At 44.4% G+C, this 22,392-nt stretch overlaps 1 protein-coding gene across 5 annotated transcripts in view; it reads right to left on the bottom strand.

The window, feature by feature from the left end:
* Positions 1–22,392, bottom strand: part of LOC115144965 (casein kinase I-like) — a 46,812-nt gene that overhangs the window by 5,981 nt on the left and 18,439 nt on the right. For all 5 annotated transcript variants that reach the window (XM_065003083.1, XM_029686136.2, XM_029686137.2 and 2 more), the window contains exons 3-6: positions 12,176–12,245; positions 4,899–5,047; positions 4,417–4,651; positions 2,402–2,487 (exon numbers count right to left, since the gene is read on the bottom strand). In XM_065003083.1, the coding sequence (XP_064859155.1) occupies positions 2,402–2,487; positions 4,417–4,651; positions 4,899–5,047; positions 12,176–12,245 (540 nt within the window). The remainder of the gene's footprint in view (positions 1–2,401; positions 2,488–4,416; positions 4,652–4,898; positions 5,048–12,175; positions 12,246–22,392) is intronic.

Below are 22,392 nucleotides of genomic sequence, written 5' to 3'. Positions count from 1 at the left end.
GTGCAACAATTATCCTCCCATGTGTTTAGCTTTAATTACCACAAAGCACAGTAGAGTTGAAAAACTACAGCTTTGCAGAATGCACAATATAACAGCCAAATTTGGGGCAATACACAGCTGGAGGCAGCATGACTGAATGGGCATAATGTTCACATGTAGAATATTTAAGGTGTCTTAGTTTGCCTCCACATGCATATCCTCTCTTAAGTACACATTCTTACTCAGAATAACTGCCTACCAAGAGGCAAAAGGCCTCCTGCGGGGACGGGGGCTGGGATTAAAATAAAAAATGTAGGACAAAACACATCATGACAAGAGAGACACCACAACACTACCTGCATGGCAGCAACACATGGCAACATAACATGGAAGCAGCACAAACATTGTTAGGCACAGACATCACAAAGGGCAAGAAGGTAGAGACAACAATATATTACACGGAGTAGCCACAACTGTCAGTAGGAGTGTCCATGATTGAGTCTTTGAATGAAGAGACGGAGATAAAACTGTCCAGTTTGAGTGTTTTTTGCAGCTCGTTCCAGTCGCTAGCTGCAGTGAACTGAAAAGAGGAGCGACCCAGGGATGTATGTGCTTTGGGGTCCTTTAACAGAGGGTTGCAGTAGGTATCTCAGATAGGTGGGAGTGAGGCCTAAGAGGGTTTTATAAATAAGCATCAACCAGTGGGTCTTGAGTCAAGTATACAGAGATGGGAGGTTTTCCAATGCCTCGCAAAGAAGAGCACTTATTGGTATAGGGGCAAAAAAAAAAAACCTGAAGATCCCTTTGAGCATGGTGAAGTTATGGGGTCCTACGGCAGGGTAGCCTAGTGGTTAGAGCGTTGGACTAGTAACCGAAAGGTTGCAAGTTCGAATCCCTGAGCAGACAAGGTACAAATCTGTTGTTCTGCCCCTGAACAGGCAGTTAACCCACTGTTCCTAAGCAGTCATTGAAAATAAGAATTTGTTCTTAACTGACTTGCCTAGTAAAATAAAGGTAAAATAAAAATGTATTACACTTTAGATGGTGTATCAAGAGAGGAAGGAATCCGCTCTGGGATTTCACCATGAGGCCAATGGGGACTTTAAAATAGTTACAGTGTTTGATGGCTGTGAGAGGAGAAAACTGAGGATGGATCAACAACATTATAGTTACTCCACTATACTAACCTAATTGACAGAGTCAAAAGAAAGACGTCTGTACAGAATAAAATATTCCAAAACATGCCACCCGTTTGCAATAAAGCACTAAAGTAAAACAGCAAAACACTTGGCTAAGAAATTAACTTTATGTCCTGAATACAAAGCATTATATTTGGGTCAAATCCAACACATCACTGAGTACCACTTCATATTTTTAAGCATTGTGGTGGCTGCATCATGTTATAGGTATGCTTGTCATCGGCAAGAACTAGGGAGTTTATGATAAAAAGAAACAGAATAGAGCTAACCACACACAAAATATTAGAGGAAAACCCGGCTTAATCTGCTTTCCAACAGACACTGGGAGACAAATTCAACTTTCAGCAGGACAATAACCTAAAACACAAGGCCAAAAAATACACTGGAGTTGCTTACCAAGACGACATTTAACGTTCCCTAGTGGCCTAGTTACATTTTTTTACTTAAAATAGTCTTGAAAATCTATGGCAAGACTTGAAAATGGCTGTCGAGCAACAACTAACTTAACAGAGCTTGAAGAATTCTAAAAAGAAGCATGTGCAAATATTGTACAATCCATGTGTGGAAAACTCTAAAGAGACTTACCCAGAAAGATTCACAGCTGTAATCGCTGCCAAAAGGTGATTCTAACATGTATTGACTCAAGGGGGTTGAATACCTATCTAATAAAGATATATTAGTGCTTTATTTTTCATAAATGTTTTACAAATGTTCAAATGTTTCTTCCACTACAGAGTATTTTGTGTAGCTCGTTGACAGAAAAGGACAATTAAATCCATTTGAATCCCACTTTGTAACACAACAAAATCTGGAAAAAGAAAAGGTTTCTGAAGGCACTGTATATACTGCCATGCAGGGCCTCTTCCTGACACTAGCCTGGGTGGAGAGGACCTCACAGGGGAAAATGTGGAAGTGACTTATGTTATAATAGGATGACATTTAAATCTCAGGAAGTGAAAATCCTTTCAGTGTATGGTTACAAGAGCACTATTGACATGGCATTTTTCCTAAGCATGTTTTCCTCTTCCTTAAAGGGAAATGTAAAGAAATGTTCAACTTCATACCCATCTCAAGCACCACCTCAGCATCAACATGTGAAAATAACACATTTCTATATTTTGTAGATTTACAGAAATAGAGGAACATCTGTTTTCAATGACATCGGTTATTTAGCAGCAGGGTGAATGTGCCTGAAGTCATGTAGATATCATGAAACTGTATACCTTCAGGCCTTGCCAGGGAAGACTGCCTCGCAGGAAGTACATGAACATGTGACCCAGAGCCTCCAGGTCATCCCGCCTGCTTTGCTCTGGAGGAGAGGAAAAGAAGAGTTCATTAACGACACACGCAGAAACAGCACACACAAAAAAAACTATAATCTCTCAATTATCCACCCTGTCAACTATATACACTGCTCAAAAAAATAAAGGGAACACTTAAACAACACAATGTAACTCCAAGTCAATCACACTTCTGTGAAATCAAACTGTCCACTTAGGAAGCAACACTGATTGACAATAAATTTCACATGCTGTTGTGCAAATGGAATAGACAACAGGTGGAAATTATAGGCAATTAGCAAGACAGCCCCAATAAAGGAGTGGTTCTGCAGGTGGTCACTACAGACCACTTCTCAGTTCCTATGCTTCCTGGCTGATATTTTGGTCCCTTTTGAATGCTGGCGGTGCTTTCACTCTAGTGGTAGCGTGAGACGGAGTCTACAACCCACACAAGTGGCTCAGGTAGTGCAGCTCATCCAGGATGGCACATCAATGCGAGCTGTGGCAAGAAGGTTTGCTGTGTCTGTCAGCGTAGTGTCCAGAGCATGGAGGCGCTACCAGGAGACAGGCCAGTACATCAGGAGACGTGGAGGAGGCCGTAGGAGGGCAACAACCCAGCAGCAGGAACGCTACCTCCGCCTTTGTGCAAGGAGGAGCAGGAGGAGCACTGCCAGAGCCCTGCAAAATGACCTCCAGCAGGCCACAAATGTGCATGTGTCTGCTCAAACGGTCAGAAACAGACTCCATGAGGGTGGTATGAGGGCCCGACGTCCACAGGTGGGGGTTGTGCTTACAGCCCAACACCGTGCAGGACGTTTGGCATTTGCCAGAGAACACCAAGATTGGAAAATTCGCCACTGGTGCCCAGTGCTCTTCACAGATGAAAGCAGGTTCACACTGAGCACATGTGACAGACGTGACAGTTTGGAGATGGCGTGGAGAACGTTCTGCTGCCTGCAACATCCTCCAGCATGACCGGTTTGGCGGTGGGTCAGTCATGATGTGGGGTGGCATTTCTTTGGGGGGCCGCACAGCCCTCCATGTGCTCGCCAGAGGTAGCCTGACTGCCATTAGGTATTGAGATGAGATCCTCAGACCCCTTGTGAGACCATATGCTGGTGCGGTTGGCCCTGGGTTCCTCCTAATGCAAGACAATGCTAGACCTCATGTGGCTGGAGTGTGTCAGCAGTTCCTGCAAGAGGAAGGCATTGATGCTATGGACTGGCCCGCCCGTTCCCCAGACCTGAATCCAATTGAGCACATCAGGGACATCATGTCTCGCTCCATCCACCAACACCACGTTGCACCACAGACTGTCCAGGAGTTGGCGGATGCTTTAGTCCAGGTCTGGGAGGAGATCCCTCAGGAGACCATCCGCCACCTTATCAGGAGCATGCCCAGGCGTTGTAGGGATGTCATATACAAGCACGTGGAGGCCACACACACTACTGAGCCTCATTTTGATTTGTTTTAAGGACATTACATCAAAGTTGGATCAACCTGTAGTGTGGTTTTCCACTTTAATTTTGAGTGTGACTCCAAATCCAGACCTCCATGGGTTGATAAATTTGACTTCCATTTTTGTGTGATTTTGTTGTCAGCACATTCAACTATGTAAAGAAAAAAATATTTGATAAAAATATTTCATTCATTCAGATCTAGGATGTGTTCCCTTTATTTTTGTTGAGCAGTGTATGATACCGTTAGGCTTAAGTCCTAATGTGAAAATCTCAAATCCAATCAATGAATGCAAAGATCCACATGGAAGTAATGTTGTACAGATATGCGTACAGTTCTCAAGTTAGGATGTGGCCCTTCCTGAACATAACGGAGAACTTGATAATCAACAGCCCAGGACAAATTTACAGGATTAGGAAAGAAAAGGTATATCTTTAGGGTTTAAAAAACAGCTTATTTCCAATAACACAGCAGCAGGTGTGATCATTATAATTTCTCACCTTTCCCCAGGTGTGTGTTGATGCTCATGTAGCGCGCCGTTCCCGTAAGGCTCTTGTGCTCCCGGTATGGGATGTGTTTTTTGGTCTCAGGGTCGATGTATTCTTTGGCCAGCCCGAAGTCGATAATGTGGATTGTGTGCTGCCTCTTGCTGCCTGGCCGTCCCACCAAAAAGTTCTCTGGCTTCACGTCTCTGTATATCAAGCTTTTTGTGTGGACAAATTCCATCCGCGTTATCTGGGAGGCAGAACACAGAGCATTTAGACAAGACAGAATCTCAAACTCTTTCAAGACACTTTTCCAAATGCTGTAAACCTCTGGAGAGCCACAGCGATAGGAATAGAGATGTCTGACATTGTAGTGACCCCATCATTCACTATTAATTATGTGGCTGATATACTGTGAATATTCACTGAAAATAGTCTTATAAGCTCTGGGTTGGGCACCAGTAGGACACTCATGTAAACAACTATTACATTCTTACCAGCTGTATGGCTATCATGAGGACGGTCTTGAGGGAGAAGGTGCGGTCACAGAGATCAAACAGGTCTTCCAGGCTGGGCCCCAGCAGCTCCAGCACCATGGCATTGTACTTCCCACATGGCCCAAAGTAGTACACCTGAGGAATACCCTCTGCAACAAAGACACAGGCAAGGACACATGTTATATATGAATGGGACCACACAACCTACAGGGAGCATGCTAGCATCCTAAAGGTTTTTAAAAAGGCTTTCATTACTAACCATCTGTTTTAGTATCATACGAGCCACAGATATTTCAAAAGCATTTAGGCCCCAGCTAAAGAAGTTTGAGGCAGAGGATGGCATGAAAGGTCGTAGTTAAAGGCATTGGGGCTTTGATTTGCTGACATGAATGAGCCTAAAGGCATGTTGATACAGTGCATTCGGAAAGTATTCAGACCCCTAGACTTCTTCCACATTATGTTACAGCCTTATTCTAAAATGTTATTTTTTCATTACCCCATAATGACAAAGCAAATACTAGTTTCTAGAAATTTTTGCAAATGTATATAAAAAAAAACTGAAATATCACATTTACATAAGTAAAGCAGACCTTTGGAAGCGATTACATCCTTGAGTCTTCTTGGGTATGACGCTACAAGCTTGACACACCTGTATTTGGAGAGTTTCTCCCATTGTTCCTTGCAGATCCTCTCAAGATCTGTCAGGTTGGATGGAGATGTTTGATCGGGTTCAAGTCCGGGCTCTGGCTGCGCCATTCAAGGACATTCAAAGACATGTCCCGAAGCCACTCCTGCGTTGTCTTGGCTGTGTGCTTAGGGTTGTTGAGGTGTTGGAAGGTGAACCTTCACACCAGTCTGAGGTCCTGAGCGCTCTGGAGCAGGTTTTCATCAAGGAACTCTCTGTACTTTACTCCATTCATCTTTCCCTCGATCCTGACGAGTCTTCCAGTTCCTGCCGCTGAAAAACATCCCCAAAGCATGACGCTGCTACCACCATGCTTCACCGTAGGGATGGTGCCAGGTTTAATCGAGACATGACACTTGGCATTCAGGCCAAAAAGTTCAATCTTGGTTTCATCAGACCATAGAATCTTGTTCCTCATGGTCTGAAAGTCCTTTAGGTGCCTTTTAGCAAACTCCAAGTGGGCTGTCATGTGCCTTTTTACTGAGGAGTGGCTTCCATCTGGCCACTCTACCATAAAGGCCTGATTGGTGGAGTGCTGCAGAGATGGTTGTCTTTCTGGAAGGTTCTCCCATCTCCACAGAGGAACTCCGGAGCTCTGTCAGAGTGACCATCGGGTTATTGGTGGCCCTTCTCCCCCAATTACTCAGTTTGGCCAGGCGACCAGCTCTAGGAAGAGTCTTGGTGGTTCCAAACTTCTTCCATTTAAGAATGATGGAGGCCACTGTGTTCTTGGGGACCTTCAATGCTGCAGAAATGTTTTGACACAATCCTGTCTCGGAGATCTACAGTCAATTCCTTAGACATCATGGCTTGGTTTTTGCTCTGACATGAACTGTCAACTGTGGGACCTTATAGAGACAGGCGTGGGTGTGTGCCTTTCCAAATAATGTCCAATCAATTGAATTTACCACAGGTGGACTCCATGTTGTAGAAACATCTCATGGATGATCAATGGAAACAAGATGCACCCAAGCTCAATTTCAGGAGGGGGGGGGGGGGGGGGGGGTTATATACATTAGCAAAAATGTCTAAAAACCTGTTTTTGCTTTGTCCTTCCTTATGGGGTATTGTGTGTAGATTGATGAGGATTTTTTTTAAATCCATTTTTGAATATGGCTGTAACGTAACAAAATGTGGAAAAAGGGAAGGGGGTCTGAATACTTTCCGAATGCACTGTATACTGTAGAGCAGCCTACGTGTGTGGGAAGTCAACACGGGCGCTATGGCAACCATGACAGCCCAGGAGGCAGTTTCGATTAGAACAACAAGATGGCTAAACAAAACAAACTTGTCAATGTTGATGATGCATTGTGCCGGCAAAACATTTTTTTGCCAACACACCCTGTCATGTGGTCTCATGTGTGACCTGGGAGGAATTTAGGAGTTTATAATCACAGTAAAATGCCCTTCTGAAGAGGAGACTTCTAGTTGAACAGTGACTCTGTTCCCTATGCGGTATAGAACAAAGGGTAATGGCCATTTATGACCCCCATGGCCTTCTGGTCCAGCCTCCAAGGTCACATACAGTTCCAGGTTATGCCTCACCAGTCCAGACCAGTACCCGACGCCAGGGACCTTCATTCCATTCCTTGGCCGGCAGTTGTGCCAAAGTGACTGCATGCTCCTTTCCCGGGAGGCGGCCCCGATCCCGCCAGAGAGAGGAGCGGTATGGCAGCTTAAGTAGTACTGCAGGCTGGCCTTTGGGGTGTGTGAGTGTGGGGGGGACGGGATGGGGACGGGGGGTGACTAGAGCAGAATTGACCTGATCACCCCTCACATCACTCCCACAGAGAAGCAATGCAGATCTCACACAGCCACACACCTGTCCTGGGCCTCTTTAGACAGCAGAATTTGCCTGGCAATAATGGCGATGATGGATAAGGCGGAAGCGACAAGCGATCAACCAGGAAGCTGACTCATCAAAGCCCGCCCACATCTGGAGTGAGGGCATTCAGCCCTGCCAATGCACTAACCAACAGGAAAGTGCCTATTCTAGAACAACCCGTCTCCCAACTAGAGAGATGTAAACACAGCAAGGACAACTGCTGAGGAAAATATTTACCTGACATGGAATAGGCCTAGAACAAAATTACCATTTCAGAGAAACCATTCAAAAAGAGAATGATTTTATTCTTTACAAAAGCTAGACCTAATCATGTGGATGTGTTATTCCAGTGTAAAAATAACCCAGGCCAATCATGCCTGTTATAAAAGCACTTATGCAAGGAACGAGTGGTTTTCTAGAAGCCATTCTTTGTGATTCATGACAGATATACAGTGGGGCAAAAAAAGTATTTAGTCAGCCACCAATTGTGCAAGTTCTCACACTTAAAAAGTTGAGAGGCCTGTAATTTTCATCATAGGTACACTTCAACTATGACAGACAAAATGAGAGAAAAAAAATCCAGAAAATCACATTGTAGGATTTTTTATGAATTTGCAAATTATGGTGGAAAATAAGTATTTGGTCACCTACAAACAAGCAAGATTTCTGGCTCTCACAGACCTGTAACTTCTTCTTTAAGTGGCTCCTCTGTTCTCCACTCGTTACCTGTATTAATGGCACCTGTTTGAACTTGTTATCAGTATAAAAGACACCTGTCCACAACCTCAAACAGTCACACTCCAAACTCCACTATGGCCAAGACCAAAGAGCTGTCAAAGGACACCAGAAACAAAATTGTAGACCTGCACCAGGCTGGGAAGACTGAATCTGCAATAGGTAAGCAGCTTAGTTTGAAGAAATAAACTGTGGGAGCAATTATTAGGAAATGGAAGACATACAAGACCACTGATAATCTCCCTCGATCTGGGGCTCCACGCCAGATCTCACCCCGTGGGGTCAAAATGATCACAAGAACGGTGAGCAAAAATCCCAGAAACACACGGGGGGACCTAGTGAATGACCTGTAGAGAGCTGGGACCAAAGTAACAAAGCCTACCATCAGTAACACACTACGCCACCAGGGACTCAAATTCTGCAGTGCCAGACGTGTCCCCCTGCTTAAGCCAGTACATGTCCAGGCCCGTCTGAAGTTTGCTAGAGAGCATTTGGATGATCCAGAAGAAGATTGGGAGAATGTCATATGGTCAGATGAAACCAAAATATAACTTTTTGGTAAAAACTCAATTCGTCGTGTTTGGAGGACAAAGAATGCTGAGTTGCATCCAAAGAACACCATACCTACTGTGAAGCATGGGGGTGGAAACATCATGCTTTGGGGCTGTTTTTCTGCAAAGGGACCAGGACGACTGATCCGTGTAAAGGAAATTATGAATGGGGCCATGTATCGTGAGATTTTGAGTGAAAACCTCCTTCCATCAGCAAGGGCATTGAAGATGAAACGTGGCTGGGTCTTTCAGCATGACAATGATCCCAAACACACCGCCCGGGCAACGAAGGATTTCAAAGTCCTGGAGTGGCCTAGCCAGTCTCCAGATCTCAACCCCATAGAAAATCTTTGGAGGGAGTTGAAAGTCCGTGTTGCCCAGCAACAGCCCCAAAGCATCACTGCTCTAGGGGAGATCTGCATGGAGGAATGGGCCAAAATACCAGCAACAGTGTGTGAAAACCTTGTGAAGACTTACAGAAAACGTTTGACCTCTGTCATTGCCAACAAAGGGTATATAACAAAGTATTGAGATAAACTTTTGTTATTGACCAAATACTTATTTTCCACCATAATTTGCAAATAAATTCATAAAAAAATCCTACAATGTCATTTCTGGATTTTTTTTCTTCTCATTTTGTCTGTCATAGTTGAAGTGTACCTATGATGAAAATTACAGGCCTCTCTCATCTTTTTAAGTGGGAGAACTTGCACAATTGGTGGCTGACAAAATATTTTTTTGCCCCACTGTAATTGTCTGCTCTCCTGTCCGTTATAACACCACAAAGCTTCAACGTCTATTCTGCTGCCTCCCAGTGCCATTCTGTGCACCGCTCATAACCCACTCTCTCCAAACACGAGTGAAACGTGCCGTGAACAAACCAGTGTATTGTCTCAGACAGGGACCCCTCTCAGTTTGAGCACTGTGGCAGACAACGTCACCCTACAACAGGGCTTCCCAAACTCGGTCCTTGGGACCCCAGGGGGTGCACGTTTTGGTTTTTGCACTAGCACTACACAGCTAATTTAAATAATCAACTAATCATCAAACTTTGATAATTTGAATCAACTATGTAGTGTTAAGGCAAAAAAAAAAATGAGGAAACGCTGCCCTACAATGAAATGTCAAAGTTTAGGCCAAGCCCGACAGGGAGGCAGTCTCTATTAAACATTTAGAATGCTGAGTGCATCGGGGAGAGAAGAGGAGGCGCTGATTCCATTAGGCCGAGTGGGCGATGCTGTGGAGATGTAGCCAGGCTGAAACGTGATCGTCCGGCCAGCCTGCCTCTCCTGCAGAGAGCCTGTGTGACTCAGTGTTAGATCATGTTATCTATCACCAGGCAGGCAGTACATCAAAATCCAGACTGCTCTGGACTGGATGAACAGGGTGGACCACAGAACATCACTGCAACCTCACACTCAAAATGGCACTGATTTATCACTCCCAAGATACCATGGCAGAAGGACACACGCATGTGGCCATCTGACCGACAGTCTCACAATGCTTTTAAGCAGAGCCTTGATGGTTCACTAAATATTCACACGTACTCATATCAGTGAAATGTTAATCATCTCATAAGGAGACAGGTCTCGTACACTGCTTTCAAAAGAGAAGACCATCCAGGCGTATCCGGACTGTGAGCTCAGTCAACCAGTCATCCAGTTCAATTATTGATAGCGACATAAAAAGTGGGTGATGTCTCACTTCCGACGCCCCATGCTCAGTGGTGAATGGTGGAGTTGGGGCGTGGCCAGGCTAGACCAGCTAGTGTGTGTAACTGAACATGTTGTTCTCGTGTTTGGGTTCTTTCCAGGGCAAGAGAGAATTAACACTAGATAAGCTCTTCAGCTTTAAGCACCATGTAGAGCTGACATTGCAAAGACCAGGACTTGACCCTTATGTTGCCACATTCATATTGTAAAAACAACTACATGCCTGTATCCATCTGTACCATAGGGTTTACAGAAGGCTCAGCAGAAGCAAGTGGCTTGAAGAAGACTTTCATAATTCCTCACGTGCATTTTTGAATGAATGTAGCCACCAGTTGGAAGAACACTTCCCTCTATTCTATAATGTGGGGGAAGCTGAAGCACCATAATCTGTGGTTCCATCTATAGCTCAGCCTATGAGATTGTAGCAGGCCTCTGGTGGTCCCTCTGCCACAGTGGCCGGGGGAGGAGAGGGGAGTGGAAGTCAGGATGTGTTTAACGCACCAGTGCAAACGCCAGAGGGGCTGCTGCCTGAACTCGTCCAATCGTTTGGCCCAAGGGGTGGGGATAAAGACTCACTATCCAATGAACGGACCAGGATCAACAAGCAACTTTGAGTGACTCTGTTCCCAAATAGGCGTACGGCAAATAAATACTAGTGTGCTGTAGTGCTGCCTGGGAATGGAAATACAACTTCTGGTACAGTCAGACAGATCACACGAAGGAGAGCTGACAGAGGGAGATAGGCCAGACCTTTCCCTTTGCATCATGGGAGAGTTTCCCTGGGATTTCTTCTCCAGGCAGGCCGGAGACAGTGCTGAGACCAGACATAGAAGCAGAAATACTCTAATAATGGCCCTACTGCACGGAGACGGCCATCTATAAATAGACTAGCCTAGGACACCCCTAATGCCCTGCACTCCAACTTCCTATTAACACAGTGGAGCTGCTGCCCTGGCACAGGCACAGACAGACAGCTGGCAGGTGATCAGCTCACTACGAGATAAAAAGAGAGAGAGACACTTGTGACAGAGAAGATCACTGGGCGCAGTGACATGCACTCTCTATAACACAAGCGTGTGTTTGTGTGTGTGCTCTGCCTTCCACTCCAGTGAACAAATGGGTGCAGTCAGGCTTTGCCCAAGCTGTTCATCCTTTTCCTTTAAAAAGGCTAAAAGGATCAACGACCAGTGTCCTCAGTCAGTCAGGGTAGGCCTAATTAGAATACAAGCATTCAGCTTACCCCTTACCTGCGCTCAAATACAATACAATCTATTTACGTACTGTAAATATTCACTTTCTTGACAGATCAGATGCTCATAAAAAGTGACTAACTAATGATGAAAAGTATCACCTTTGGCTAAAAGAAAAACAGCAGTCCAATGTCAGAGATTATCAATGAAAAATGAAGCTGCAAGGTTCTAGTGAGAGGATGAAAAACGAAGGCTGGCCAAGCTGTACTGTGGGCTGTTCCAAGTCCCTGTCCCTCCCCACCATCTGATCTTACTGCCCCACCTCTCGCTTCTGAAGCCAAGTGGCCACATCAAAGGGCTGGAGACACAGCACAGCCCCATGGACCACAGCACAGAGTGAGCACACAGCCATGTTGGGCCTGTGCCTGCTAGGGATCAACCAACGACACAGAGGGGGCAGAGCCATCACATCTTCTAGCTACAGAGAAGAGCTCCATCCATCCAGCTGATTCTACTAGCTAACGCAGTGTTATTAAAACAGTAATAGATAAAGTATCAACAACAGTTTTATGTGCTTACCTGAACTTCCCAACTGTTTATAAAATCTATATTCCAAATGAAGCTGTGGCGCACGGGACTTTATTGGTTCCTGAAAAAGAAGAAAGAGAAACCAATTACAAAAACAATTAAAATGGCAATTAAACATTCTATAGGTGGATCATTACAGCAATAAAGACTGTATGATGGCAAAAGGTTGAAAAAGAATTATATAATGTACGTAAAGAGTATAGGAACTTCTGGGAAATTCCAAGACGCAGCTTGGCGATGCATTTATGTTTACTATAACATTCATAAGATACCTAAGACTTAAACACTGTATAGAGCTAAGAACCTAAAACTCAATCATCGGTTTAACACAGCATCCTTCCTCCTCCATGACAAAAGCCAGAGCATTATATTAACTAAATTTAGCTAGCAAGATTTTGAAATGCACGTTTGAAGTCTGGGATTTAGCCATTTCCCATGATTGGATGGAGAGCGTTCTGTACTGTCAGCTAAAGCACACTCATACTCCCGGTCTTGTTCTCTCCCCTGCCATAATAGCAGGTTAAGCTGGTTTGTGACTGCAGAACACACGGCCAGAGATACAGAGGGCCACGCTTCAAATCAGCTGCTCATCACATTACAGGAATAACTATAGGGCTGGGAGACATCAAATGTATTACAATATATGTTTTTGCACAGTATTTAGAACGCCTGTATCGTAGATACATTTTTGTTCTGTTTTTTATGAGCGTTTATGTCCACTTGTTGTCTTTTTTGTCTCGTCTCGTTCACACCTTCTGTGCTGTGCACCTTCCCATTTACACCAGAGATCTGTATATAATGACGAGATGCTCATGTCTCCGCCCTAACAATGGGAGTCGTTGTCCCGGGGGGGGGGGGGGGAGACAAGCTTAGGTTCAAAATAAGCACATAGAAACGCAGTGGGCTTATTTTGGCGAGAGTAAAACCTCTCGCGTCGCCTCTTTCCCCCAAGCCCCTCCCACTACCACTCAAAGATGAGAGATCACTTCTTCCTCACTGTCAAATGGTTTCAATTCATTATTTGCATTTGAGGTTTTTATTTTACTGTACTAGACAAGTTAACCTTTTGAACCATACCCTGTTTATGTTTCAACTCCTCAAATTCTGAGCAGAGCAGACACTACCAAAACAGAAGTACCAATGAAAACAAATTCTGGAAAATGTATGCTCAGTTCGTTGCGCACACATTACAGTCCCACATATCGCTACCAGCATTTTAGTCAAACCAAGATTGTTATACTAGCTGTTTAGTCTGTGTTTTATAAATGTGCAACAACCAGCTTCATGAGGTAGTCACCTCACTTGTAGCAGCAGGGTAGCCTAGTGGTTAGAGCGTTGGGCTAGTAACTGAAAGGTTGCAAGTTCAAATACAAATCTGTCGTTCTGCCCCTGAACAAGGCACTTAACCCAGTGTTCCTAGGCCGTCATTGAAAATAAGAATGTGTTCTTAACTGACTTGCCTAGTTAAATAAAGGTAATATAAAAAAAATTATTTCCTTCTTAATGTGTTTGAGCCAATCAGTTGTGTTGTGACAAGGTAGGGGTGGTATACAGAAGATACTCTATATTATGGCAAGAACAGCTCAAATAAGCAAACAGAAACAACAGTCCATCCTTACTTTAGGACATGAAGGTCAGTCAATACGAAACATTTCAAGAACTTTGAAGGTTTCTTCAAGTGCAGTCGCAAAAACCATCAAGCGCTATGATGAAACTGGCTCTCATGAGGACCGCCACAGGAAAGGAAGACCCAGTGTTACCTCTGCTGCAGAAGATAAGTTCATTACAGTTACCAACGTCAGAATTTGCAACCCAAATAAAATAAATTCTTCAGAGTTCAAGTAACTGACACATCTGAATATCAACTGTACAGAGGAGACTGTGAATCAAGCCTTTATGGTCGAATTGATGCAAAGAAACCACTACTAAAGGACAACAATAAGAAGAAGAGACTTGCTTTAGCCAAAAAACATAGGCAATGGACATTAGACCAGTGACAATTTGTCCTTTGGTCTGAGTCCAAATGGGAGATTTTTGGTTCCAACCGCCATGTCTTTGTGAGACGCAGAGTAGGTGAACGGATGATCAAAACCAGCATGGCTACCACAGCATTCTGCAGCAATACGCCATCCCATCTGGTTTGGGTTTAGTGGGACTATCATTTGTTTTTCAACCGGACAATGATCCAACACACCTCCAGGCTGTGTAAGGAATATTTTACCAAGGAGAGTGATGAATGCTGCATCAAATGACCTGGCATCCACAATCCCCCTAACTCAACCCAATTGAGATGGTTTGGGATGAGTCTGAAAAGCAGCCAACAAGTGCTCAGCATATGTGGGAACTCCTTCAAGACTGTTGGAAAAGCATTCCAGGTGAAGCTGGTTGAGAGAATGCTAAGAGTGTGCAAAGCTGTCATCAAGACAAAGGGTATTTTGATTTGTGTAACACTTTTTTGGTTACTACATGATTCCATATGTGTTATTTCATAGTGTTGTCTTCATTATTATTCTACAATGTAGAAAATAGTAAAAATAAAGAAAAACCCTTAAATGAGTAGGTGTCCTAAAACCTTTGACCGGTAGTGTATAACGTGAATTGCCCATAAATTTGAAAAAAAAAAATAGAGAAGTTTTAGGCCATGTCGCCCAGCCCTAAACCCTGCCATCAGTCCAGACTACACGTCAGACACTCAGGCCAGCACCAGCCTACTCAACACCTCTCATCCACTCAGCACCAGCCTACTCCCAGACAAACACCTATCAGGGTGGCGATGCATATCAATAGTCTAAAGCACATCTCCTCTCCTTCCTCCAAACTGAGTAGAAAGAATAAATGCAAATTCTCTGTTGGCCTCTGGCATACTGCTTCGCTTCCACCTATCCTGTTTTCAGATTAGTCCGAACATTGTGCACATCCAGAGAGGAAGAGGCAAAGCGAGAGGATTTACTCCACCCAAAATCTGTCCCTGTGAGATAAGCCCTTTTTTGTATGGAGGTCTATGAGAGTGCCTCGAATTACACAAGGCTTAATGGATTGACTAGAAGTTTCGTAATGTGGCCTCCCGAGTGGCGCAGCACTCTAAGAAACTGCATCGCAGTGCTAGAGGCGACACTACAGACCCGGGTCCGATCCCGGCCTGTATCACAACCGGCGTGATAGGGAGTCTGATAGGGCGGCGCACAATTGTCCCAGCACAGTCCGGGTTAGGGGAGGGTCTGGCCGGGGAGGGAGTTTACTTGGCTCATCGCGCTCTAGCGACTCCTTGTGGGGGGCCGGGTGTCTGCAGGCTGACCTCGGGCGTCAGTTGAATGGTGTTTCCAGGTTAAGCGGGCGGGTGTTAAGAAGCGCGGTTTGGCGGGTCATGTTTCGGAGGACGCATGACTCAACCTTCCCCTCCCAGTGGGGAGTTGCAGCAATGAAACAAGATCAAAATTTGGGAGATGGGGGTAAAATACAAAAAATATATATATATGTTTCGTAATGTTAAGGCTGTTACAAATGTACTAATATAAGTGGACGCACGTTGCAACTTTGAGAAAAACAACTTAGTTGTGCCTGTTGTTCACACACGTATTTGCCCTCATTGGCTAGAATGGTCCCACCTGATCTCGCCTGCCTTCAATTATTGAGGACATGCATTTCCATTGTTAGAGCGGTCACTCTGCTAGGTTGTTAATATCATCTTTAGCATATCTCATCCATCTTAAGTGGAAATCTGAGGAGAGACAGACTGGTTGAGTGAAGCTGAACTGGACATGACTGAGCAGGGAGGAAGGCCAGGGCGAGGCACTGTCTGTGACATCATTAGAGGAAAGCTCAGCCTCTCTACTAGGGAGGGGAATGTGGGAACAATATGTAAATAAAAAACAGATGGCACAAAACCACAGGACCCTCTAAAACGCTTACAGTGGAAAATGGAGGCTTATGGCAGCTTTACCTGCTTAGATTCAGACTCATCCCTGCAGATAACTGTGCAAATAACCAAACCAACCCAGGAAATAATATCTACAGCACCAGTTGGTAACTTCCCGGGTTAAAGGGTTCATTAACTTCCTTTTCATTGCCTCTCCAAAATTATAGTGACCCTCTCGATGCCCAATCACCACACCCAGCCTTTTAAAAGAAAACACTGGAATAAAGTGCTTATGCACCAACGCTCAGAACCTGAAGCATTTAAGGATGTCAGATGATTGTGTAACGATACCGCTTATTCTCCATAAATCTAATATCCAAATAAAATCACGCTCTTGTGCTTGTAAAGACTAATGCATAGGCTGCCTAATGGATAATGCACTTAAATTAAACAAATGTATTCTTCCTCAAAATGTCCTCTGGACTAGACACAGGTGTCTGTTAAAAATGGGTTGTGGGTGGGGTAGGAGGGTGCTTCAGTCCCTTTCAGACAATATTTGTGAACAGATTTCCATATCTTCATTCCGTTCCCGTACACCATACTGGGGTATACAGTATTACCGGTAGTGCGCACAAGGGGCGGCATTTCTTTCTAAACATATATATATATTTTTTTAATGATGCTAAGAAATTGCTAGCAAATTCCGATAGCAGACCCCTAGATAAATACTAAAAACCCAAGCGAACATAAAACAAAATCAGAGATAGTTGTATAACTTGAGCTGGGTTGACTATCTCAAAAGGCTACTCACACTTGATGCAGGAGGGGATTGATTGTCTCTGCTGTAACCAAGAAGATTAATTTTGCAAGCTAGCAAACCAAATGCATAACTGGAGCCCTGAGCTAAAGAAAATGTATTTGACACTTAGATAATTAACTTATAGTTAAGATATTTAGCTCAGCAGTGAATTTTAAGTGTAACTTAAATCACCTCATGCTACTCAACAGTGGACGTCACATCACAAAACGTATCCCATGTGCTCTGAGAAGATAAAAACAGCTCATCTACAAATAGGCTAACTAGTAACAATGAATCTTTTTGTCAATATCCTTTTAATGAATTGTGATTTTTTTTTAAACATAGTATAGCAGATATTTTGTTTTGTGTGTGTTTTACAAATGTTGAGGTGTGATGAGGCAGGGCTGGTGTCCAGGGCAGCTGACCTGCAGGGCTAAAGGGCACTTCAGTGTCAGACCTGCTGCTGCAGCCTCTCTCCTCCTCAGCTGCCACCGCCACACCGCTCTCCAACAAAAGGACTAACTAAAAAGGATCAGCCAATTAGTTTCACAACCAAGCCTGAAGTAGCCTAGTAGTTGGAGTAAGGGAGATATCATTTCACAGCCAAGCCTGAAGTAGCCTAGTAGTTGGAGTAAGGGAGATATCATTTCACAGCCAAGCCTGAAGTAGCCTAGTAGTTGGAGTAAGGGAGATATCATTTCACAGCCAAGCCTGAAGTAGCCTAGTAGTTGGAGTAAGGGAGATATCATTTCACAGCCAAGCCTGAAGTAGCCTAGTAGTTGGAGTAAGGGAGATATCATTTCACAGCCAAGCCTGAAGTAGCCTAGTAGTTGGAGTAAGGGAGATATCATTTCACAGCCAAGCCTGAAGTAGCCTAGTAGTTGGAGTAAGGGAGATATCATTTCACAGCCAAGCCTGAAGTAGCCTAGTAGTTGGAGTAAGGGAGATATAATTTCCCTGTCAAGCTTGCCCTATTAGCATGTTCATTCCAAGAATGATGCTTTAGGCTCGTCAACATCTTGTTATGTCATATATCTCATGATCAATGGCGGGTTTTAATTTGAACCATTGTGTTCCTGAGCTCGCCTGAACACTGTGCTACCAACGGAGCTCTGGGTGGATTACGGTTGCAGCTGATCATCAAGCTCCATCACAGCTGACAGACAGAGAGAGAGAGAGAGAGAGAGAGAGAGAGAGAGAGAGAGAGAGAGAGAGAGAGATCAGACGAGGCCTGTACCGCCCTGCCAAACGACACGCCTTCCTGGGCACAAAGGACAATATTGCCACAGCTCCCAGGAGATTGCCCCTTGACCCCTCTCCGGGAAGAATCTCAGCGTAATAGAGCATATTACTGAAACAGTCATCATGTAAGACATGGGAGACAAATACACAACTGTGTATTCTCATCTTGGCTGTCAATCAGGCACTGCTGCAGTTTCTTTCTGGATCAAAAAGGGGCTTAGGTCGTGGGTGTGGCAATGGGAGTGGTCGGCTTGTTGTATTTGGGACAACATTTTAGAGGCCTCCCCATCTTGGCGGTGAAGAGAAGTCTTAGCATTTCTCTATGGAGCGGAGAGAAACTTGAGTAAAGAAAATTTCCAGCGATTCTACTTATTCTGCCATGAAGCAGAGAAAATGTTGCCGTTTTAAAGCTAATTTACTGCAATGCCATACATTTTGACATGGCTAATGTTGTTATTCTGCTCGAACATAGTCAATACCGCTAAATTCATTGTTTTTGGAATTTTCAATTCACCCTGACTGTCTAGCTTTTATTTGTGACTGTTAGTCCTCAAAATTATATTTAAAAATATATAATAAAATTAGTTTAACTTATATAGTGCTTCTCTAGACACCCAAAGCACTTTACATAGTCAAATGGAAGCTCACCACCCCCAGTTAGTGTTCTGACAAACACTAACTAGGGGTCTAGTTAGTGTTTGTCAGAAAAGGATTTCAATGGCAGAAAAAGTCCCTGTGCTGGTACTGTAAGTAGTGCAGAGTTCAGAGAAATGGGCATCCCGGATTATACCTACAGTTAAATATTAAACCATACAAATGGGAATATGATATTTTCTCATTCAGAGAGCAGAGTGAACAGTCAAACAGCGCAGAAGCCCAGCTATCGTCACTTTGGCCAAACCTGCATAAGGAAATTAGTGATGCTAAAATAGTAAACAGGGTGCAAGGGGCGGGTCCATTAGCCTTTATGGCCAGAGGTGTGGAAGAGGCAAGAGAGCAACAGCTGGCCTGTGACCAGCCCTTCTCCTGTTTCAGATCAGGTTTCAGGCCCCAGATGGAGCCAGCAGCTGCCCCCACGTGATAGCAGCACTTCAAACATGTCTGCGACAGCTGATGAGACACAGAACACTGGTACCAGTTACTCAGGCAGTTCCGCTGACATGAGATAGAGGAGTGGACCTCCATAGCTCTTTTTTTAACTTTAATTTTACATTTATTTAACCAGGTAGGCTAGTTGAGAGAGTTCTCATTTGCAACTGCGACCTGGCCAAGATAAAGCATAGCAATTCGACACATACAACAACACAGAGTTACAAATGGAGTAAACAAAACATAGTCAATAATACAGCGGAACAAAAGAAAACTAAATGTCTATGTACAGTGAGTGCAAATGAGGTAAGATAAGGGAGGTAAGGCAATAAATAGGCGATGGTGGCGAAGTAATTACAATATAGCAATTGAAACACTGGAATGGTAGATGTGCAGAAGATGAATGTGCAAGTAGAGATACTGGGGTGCAAAGGAGCAAGATAAATAAATAAACAACGTATGGGGATGAGGTAGGTAGATAGATGGGCTGTTTACAGATGGGCTATGTACAGGTGCAGTGATCTGTGAGCTGCTCTGACAGCTGGTGCTTAAAGCTAGTGAGGGAGATATGAGACTCCAACTTCAGATTTTTGCAGGTCTTTACAGTTATTGGCAGCAGAGAACTGGAAGGAAAGACGACCAAAGGAGGAATTGGCTTTGGGGGTGACCAGTGAGATATACCTGCTGGAGCGTGTGCTACGAGTGGGTGCTGCTATGGTGACCAGTGAGCTAAGGCGGGGATTTACCTAGCAGAGACTTGTAGATAACCTGTAGCCAGTGGGTTTGGCATCGAGTATGAAGCGAGGGCCAACCAACTAGAGCGTACAGGTCGCAATGGTGGGTAGTGTATGGGGCTTTGGTGACAAAAATGGATGGCACTGTGATAGACTACATCCAGTTTGTTGAGTAGAGTGTTGGAGGCTATTTTATAGATGACATCACCGAAGTCAAGGATCGGTAGGATGGTCAGTTTTACGAGGGTATGTTTGGCAGCATGAGTAAAGGATGCTTTGTTGCGAAATGGGAAGCCAATTCTAGATTTAATTTTGGATTGGAGATGCTTAATGTGAGTCTGGAAGGAGAATTTACAGTCTAACCAGACACCTAGGTATTTGTAGTTGTCCACGTATTCTAAGTCAGAGCCGTCCAGAGTAGTGATGCTGGATGGGCGAGCAGGTGTGGGCAGGGATCGGTTGAATAGCATGCATTTAGTTTTCCCTGCATTTAAGAGCAGTTGGAGGCCACAGAAGGAGAGTTGTATGGCATTGAAGCTCATCTGGAGGTTAGTTAACAGTGTCCAAAGAGGGGCCAGAAGTATACAGAATGGTGTCGTCTGCGTAGAGGTGCACCAGAGAATCACCAGCAGCAAGAGCAACATCATTGATGTATACAGAGAAGAAAGTCGGCCCGAGGATTGAACCCTGTGGCACCCCCATAGAGACTGCCAGAGGTCCGGACAACAGGCCCTCCGATTTGACACAATGAACTCTATCAGAGAAGTAGTTGGTAAACCAGGCGAGGCAATCATTTGAGAAACCAACGCTGTCGAGTCTGCCAATAACAATGTGGTGATTGACAGAGTCGAAAGCCTTGGCCAGGTCGATGAATACGGCTGCACAGTAATGTCTCTTATCGATGGCGGTTATGATGTCGATTAGGACCTTGAGCGTGGCTCAGCTCTGAAACCAGATTGCATAGTGGAGAAGGTACGGTGGGATTCGAAATGGTCGGTAATCTGTTTGTTAACTTTCAAAGGGGTAGCAAGGCGGAAAGCAAGGCGGAAAGCATGGCCAGCCGTAGAGAAATGCTTATTGGAATTCTCAATTATAGTGAATTTAAATCGGTGGTGACAGTGTTTCCTAGCCTCAGAGCAGTGGGCAGCTATTCTCCATGGATTTTGCAGTGTCCCAGAACCTTTTTGAGTTAGTACTACAGGATGCAAATTTCTGTTTGAAAAAGCTAGTCTTAGCTTTCCTAACTGCCTGTGTATATTTGTTCCTAACTTCTCTGAAAAGTTGTATATCACGGGGGCTATTCGATACTAATGCAGAATGCCACAGGATGTTTTTGTGCTGGTCAAGGGCAGACAGGTCTGGAGTGAACCAAGGACTATATATATTCCTAGTTCTACATTTTTTGAGTGGGGCATGCTTATTTAAGATGGTGAGGAAGGCACTTTTAAAGAATAGCCAGGCATCATCTACTGACGGGATGAGGTCAATGCCATTCCAGGATACCCTGGCCAGGTCAATTAGGAAGACCTGCTCGCAGAAGTGTTTTAGGGAGCGTTTGACAGTGATGAGGGGTGGTTGTTTGGTCGCAGACCCATTACGGATGCAGACAATGAGGCAGTGATCGCTGAGATCTTTGATTGAAAACAGCAGAGGTGTATTTGGAGGGCGAGTTAGTTAGGATGACATCTATGAGGGTGCCCATGTTTACGGATTTGGAGTTGTACCTGGTAGGTTCATTGATAATTTGTGTGAGATTGGATTGTTGGATGGCCAGGGTGTTAAGCATGTCCCAGTTTAGGTCACCTAGTAGCACGAGCTCAGAAGATAGATGGGGGGCAATCAATTCACATATGGTATCGAGGGCACAGCTGGGGGCAGAGGGAGGTCTATAGCAAGCGGCAACAGTGAGAGACTTGTTTCTGGAAAGGTGCATTTTTTGAAGTAGAAGCTCGAATTGTTTGGGTTCAGACTTGGATGGTAATACAGAACTCTGCAGGCTAACTTTGCAGTAGATTGCAACACCGCCCCCTTTGGCAGTTCTATCTTGGCAAAAAATGTTATAGTTAGCAATGGAGATTAAGGTTTTTGGTGATTTTCCTAAGCCAGGATTCAGACACGGCTAAGACATCCGGGTTAGCAGAGTGTGCTAAAGCAGTGAGTAAAACAAACTTAGGGAGTAGGCTTCTAATGTTAACATGCATGAAACCAAGTTTTTTCCGGTTACAGAAGTCAACAAATGAGAGCACCTGGGGAGTGGGAGTGGAGCTAGGCACTGCAGGGCCTGGATTAACCTCTACATCACCAGAGGAACAGAGGTCAAGTAGGATAAGGGTACGGCTAAAGGCTATACAAACTGGCCGTCTAGCACGTTCGGAACAGAGAGTAAAAGGAGCAGGTTTCTGGGCACGACAGCATAGATTCAAGGCATAGTGTACAGACAAAGGTAAGGTAGGATGTGAGTACATTGTAGGTAAACCTAGGCATTGAG

The sequence above is a fragment of the Oncorhynchus nerka genome, linkage group LG17 (genome assembly GCF_034236695.1).
Source record: "Oncorhynchus nerka isolate Pitt River linkage group LG17, Oner_Uvic_2.0, whole genome shotgun sequence".
Lineage (NCBI taxonomy): Eukaryota > Metazoa > Chordata > Actinopteri > Salmoniformes > Salmonidae > Oncorhynchus > Oncorhynchus nerka.
This window is presented reverse-complemented; position numbering and strand designations above follow the sequence as displayed.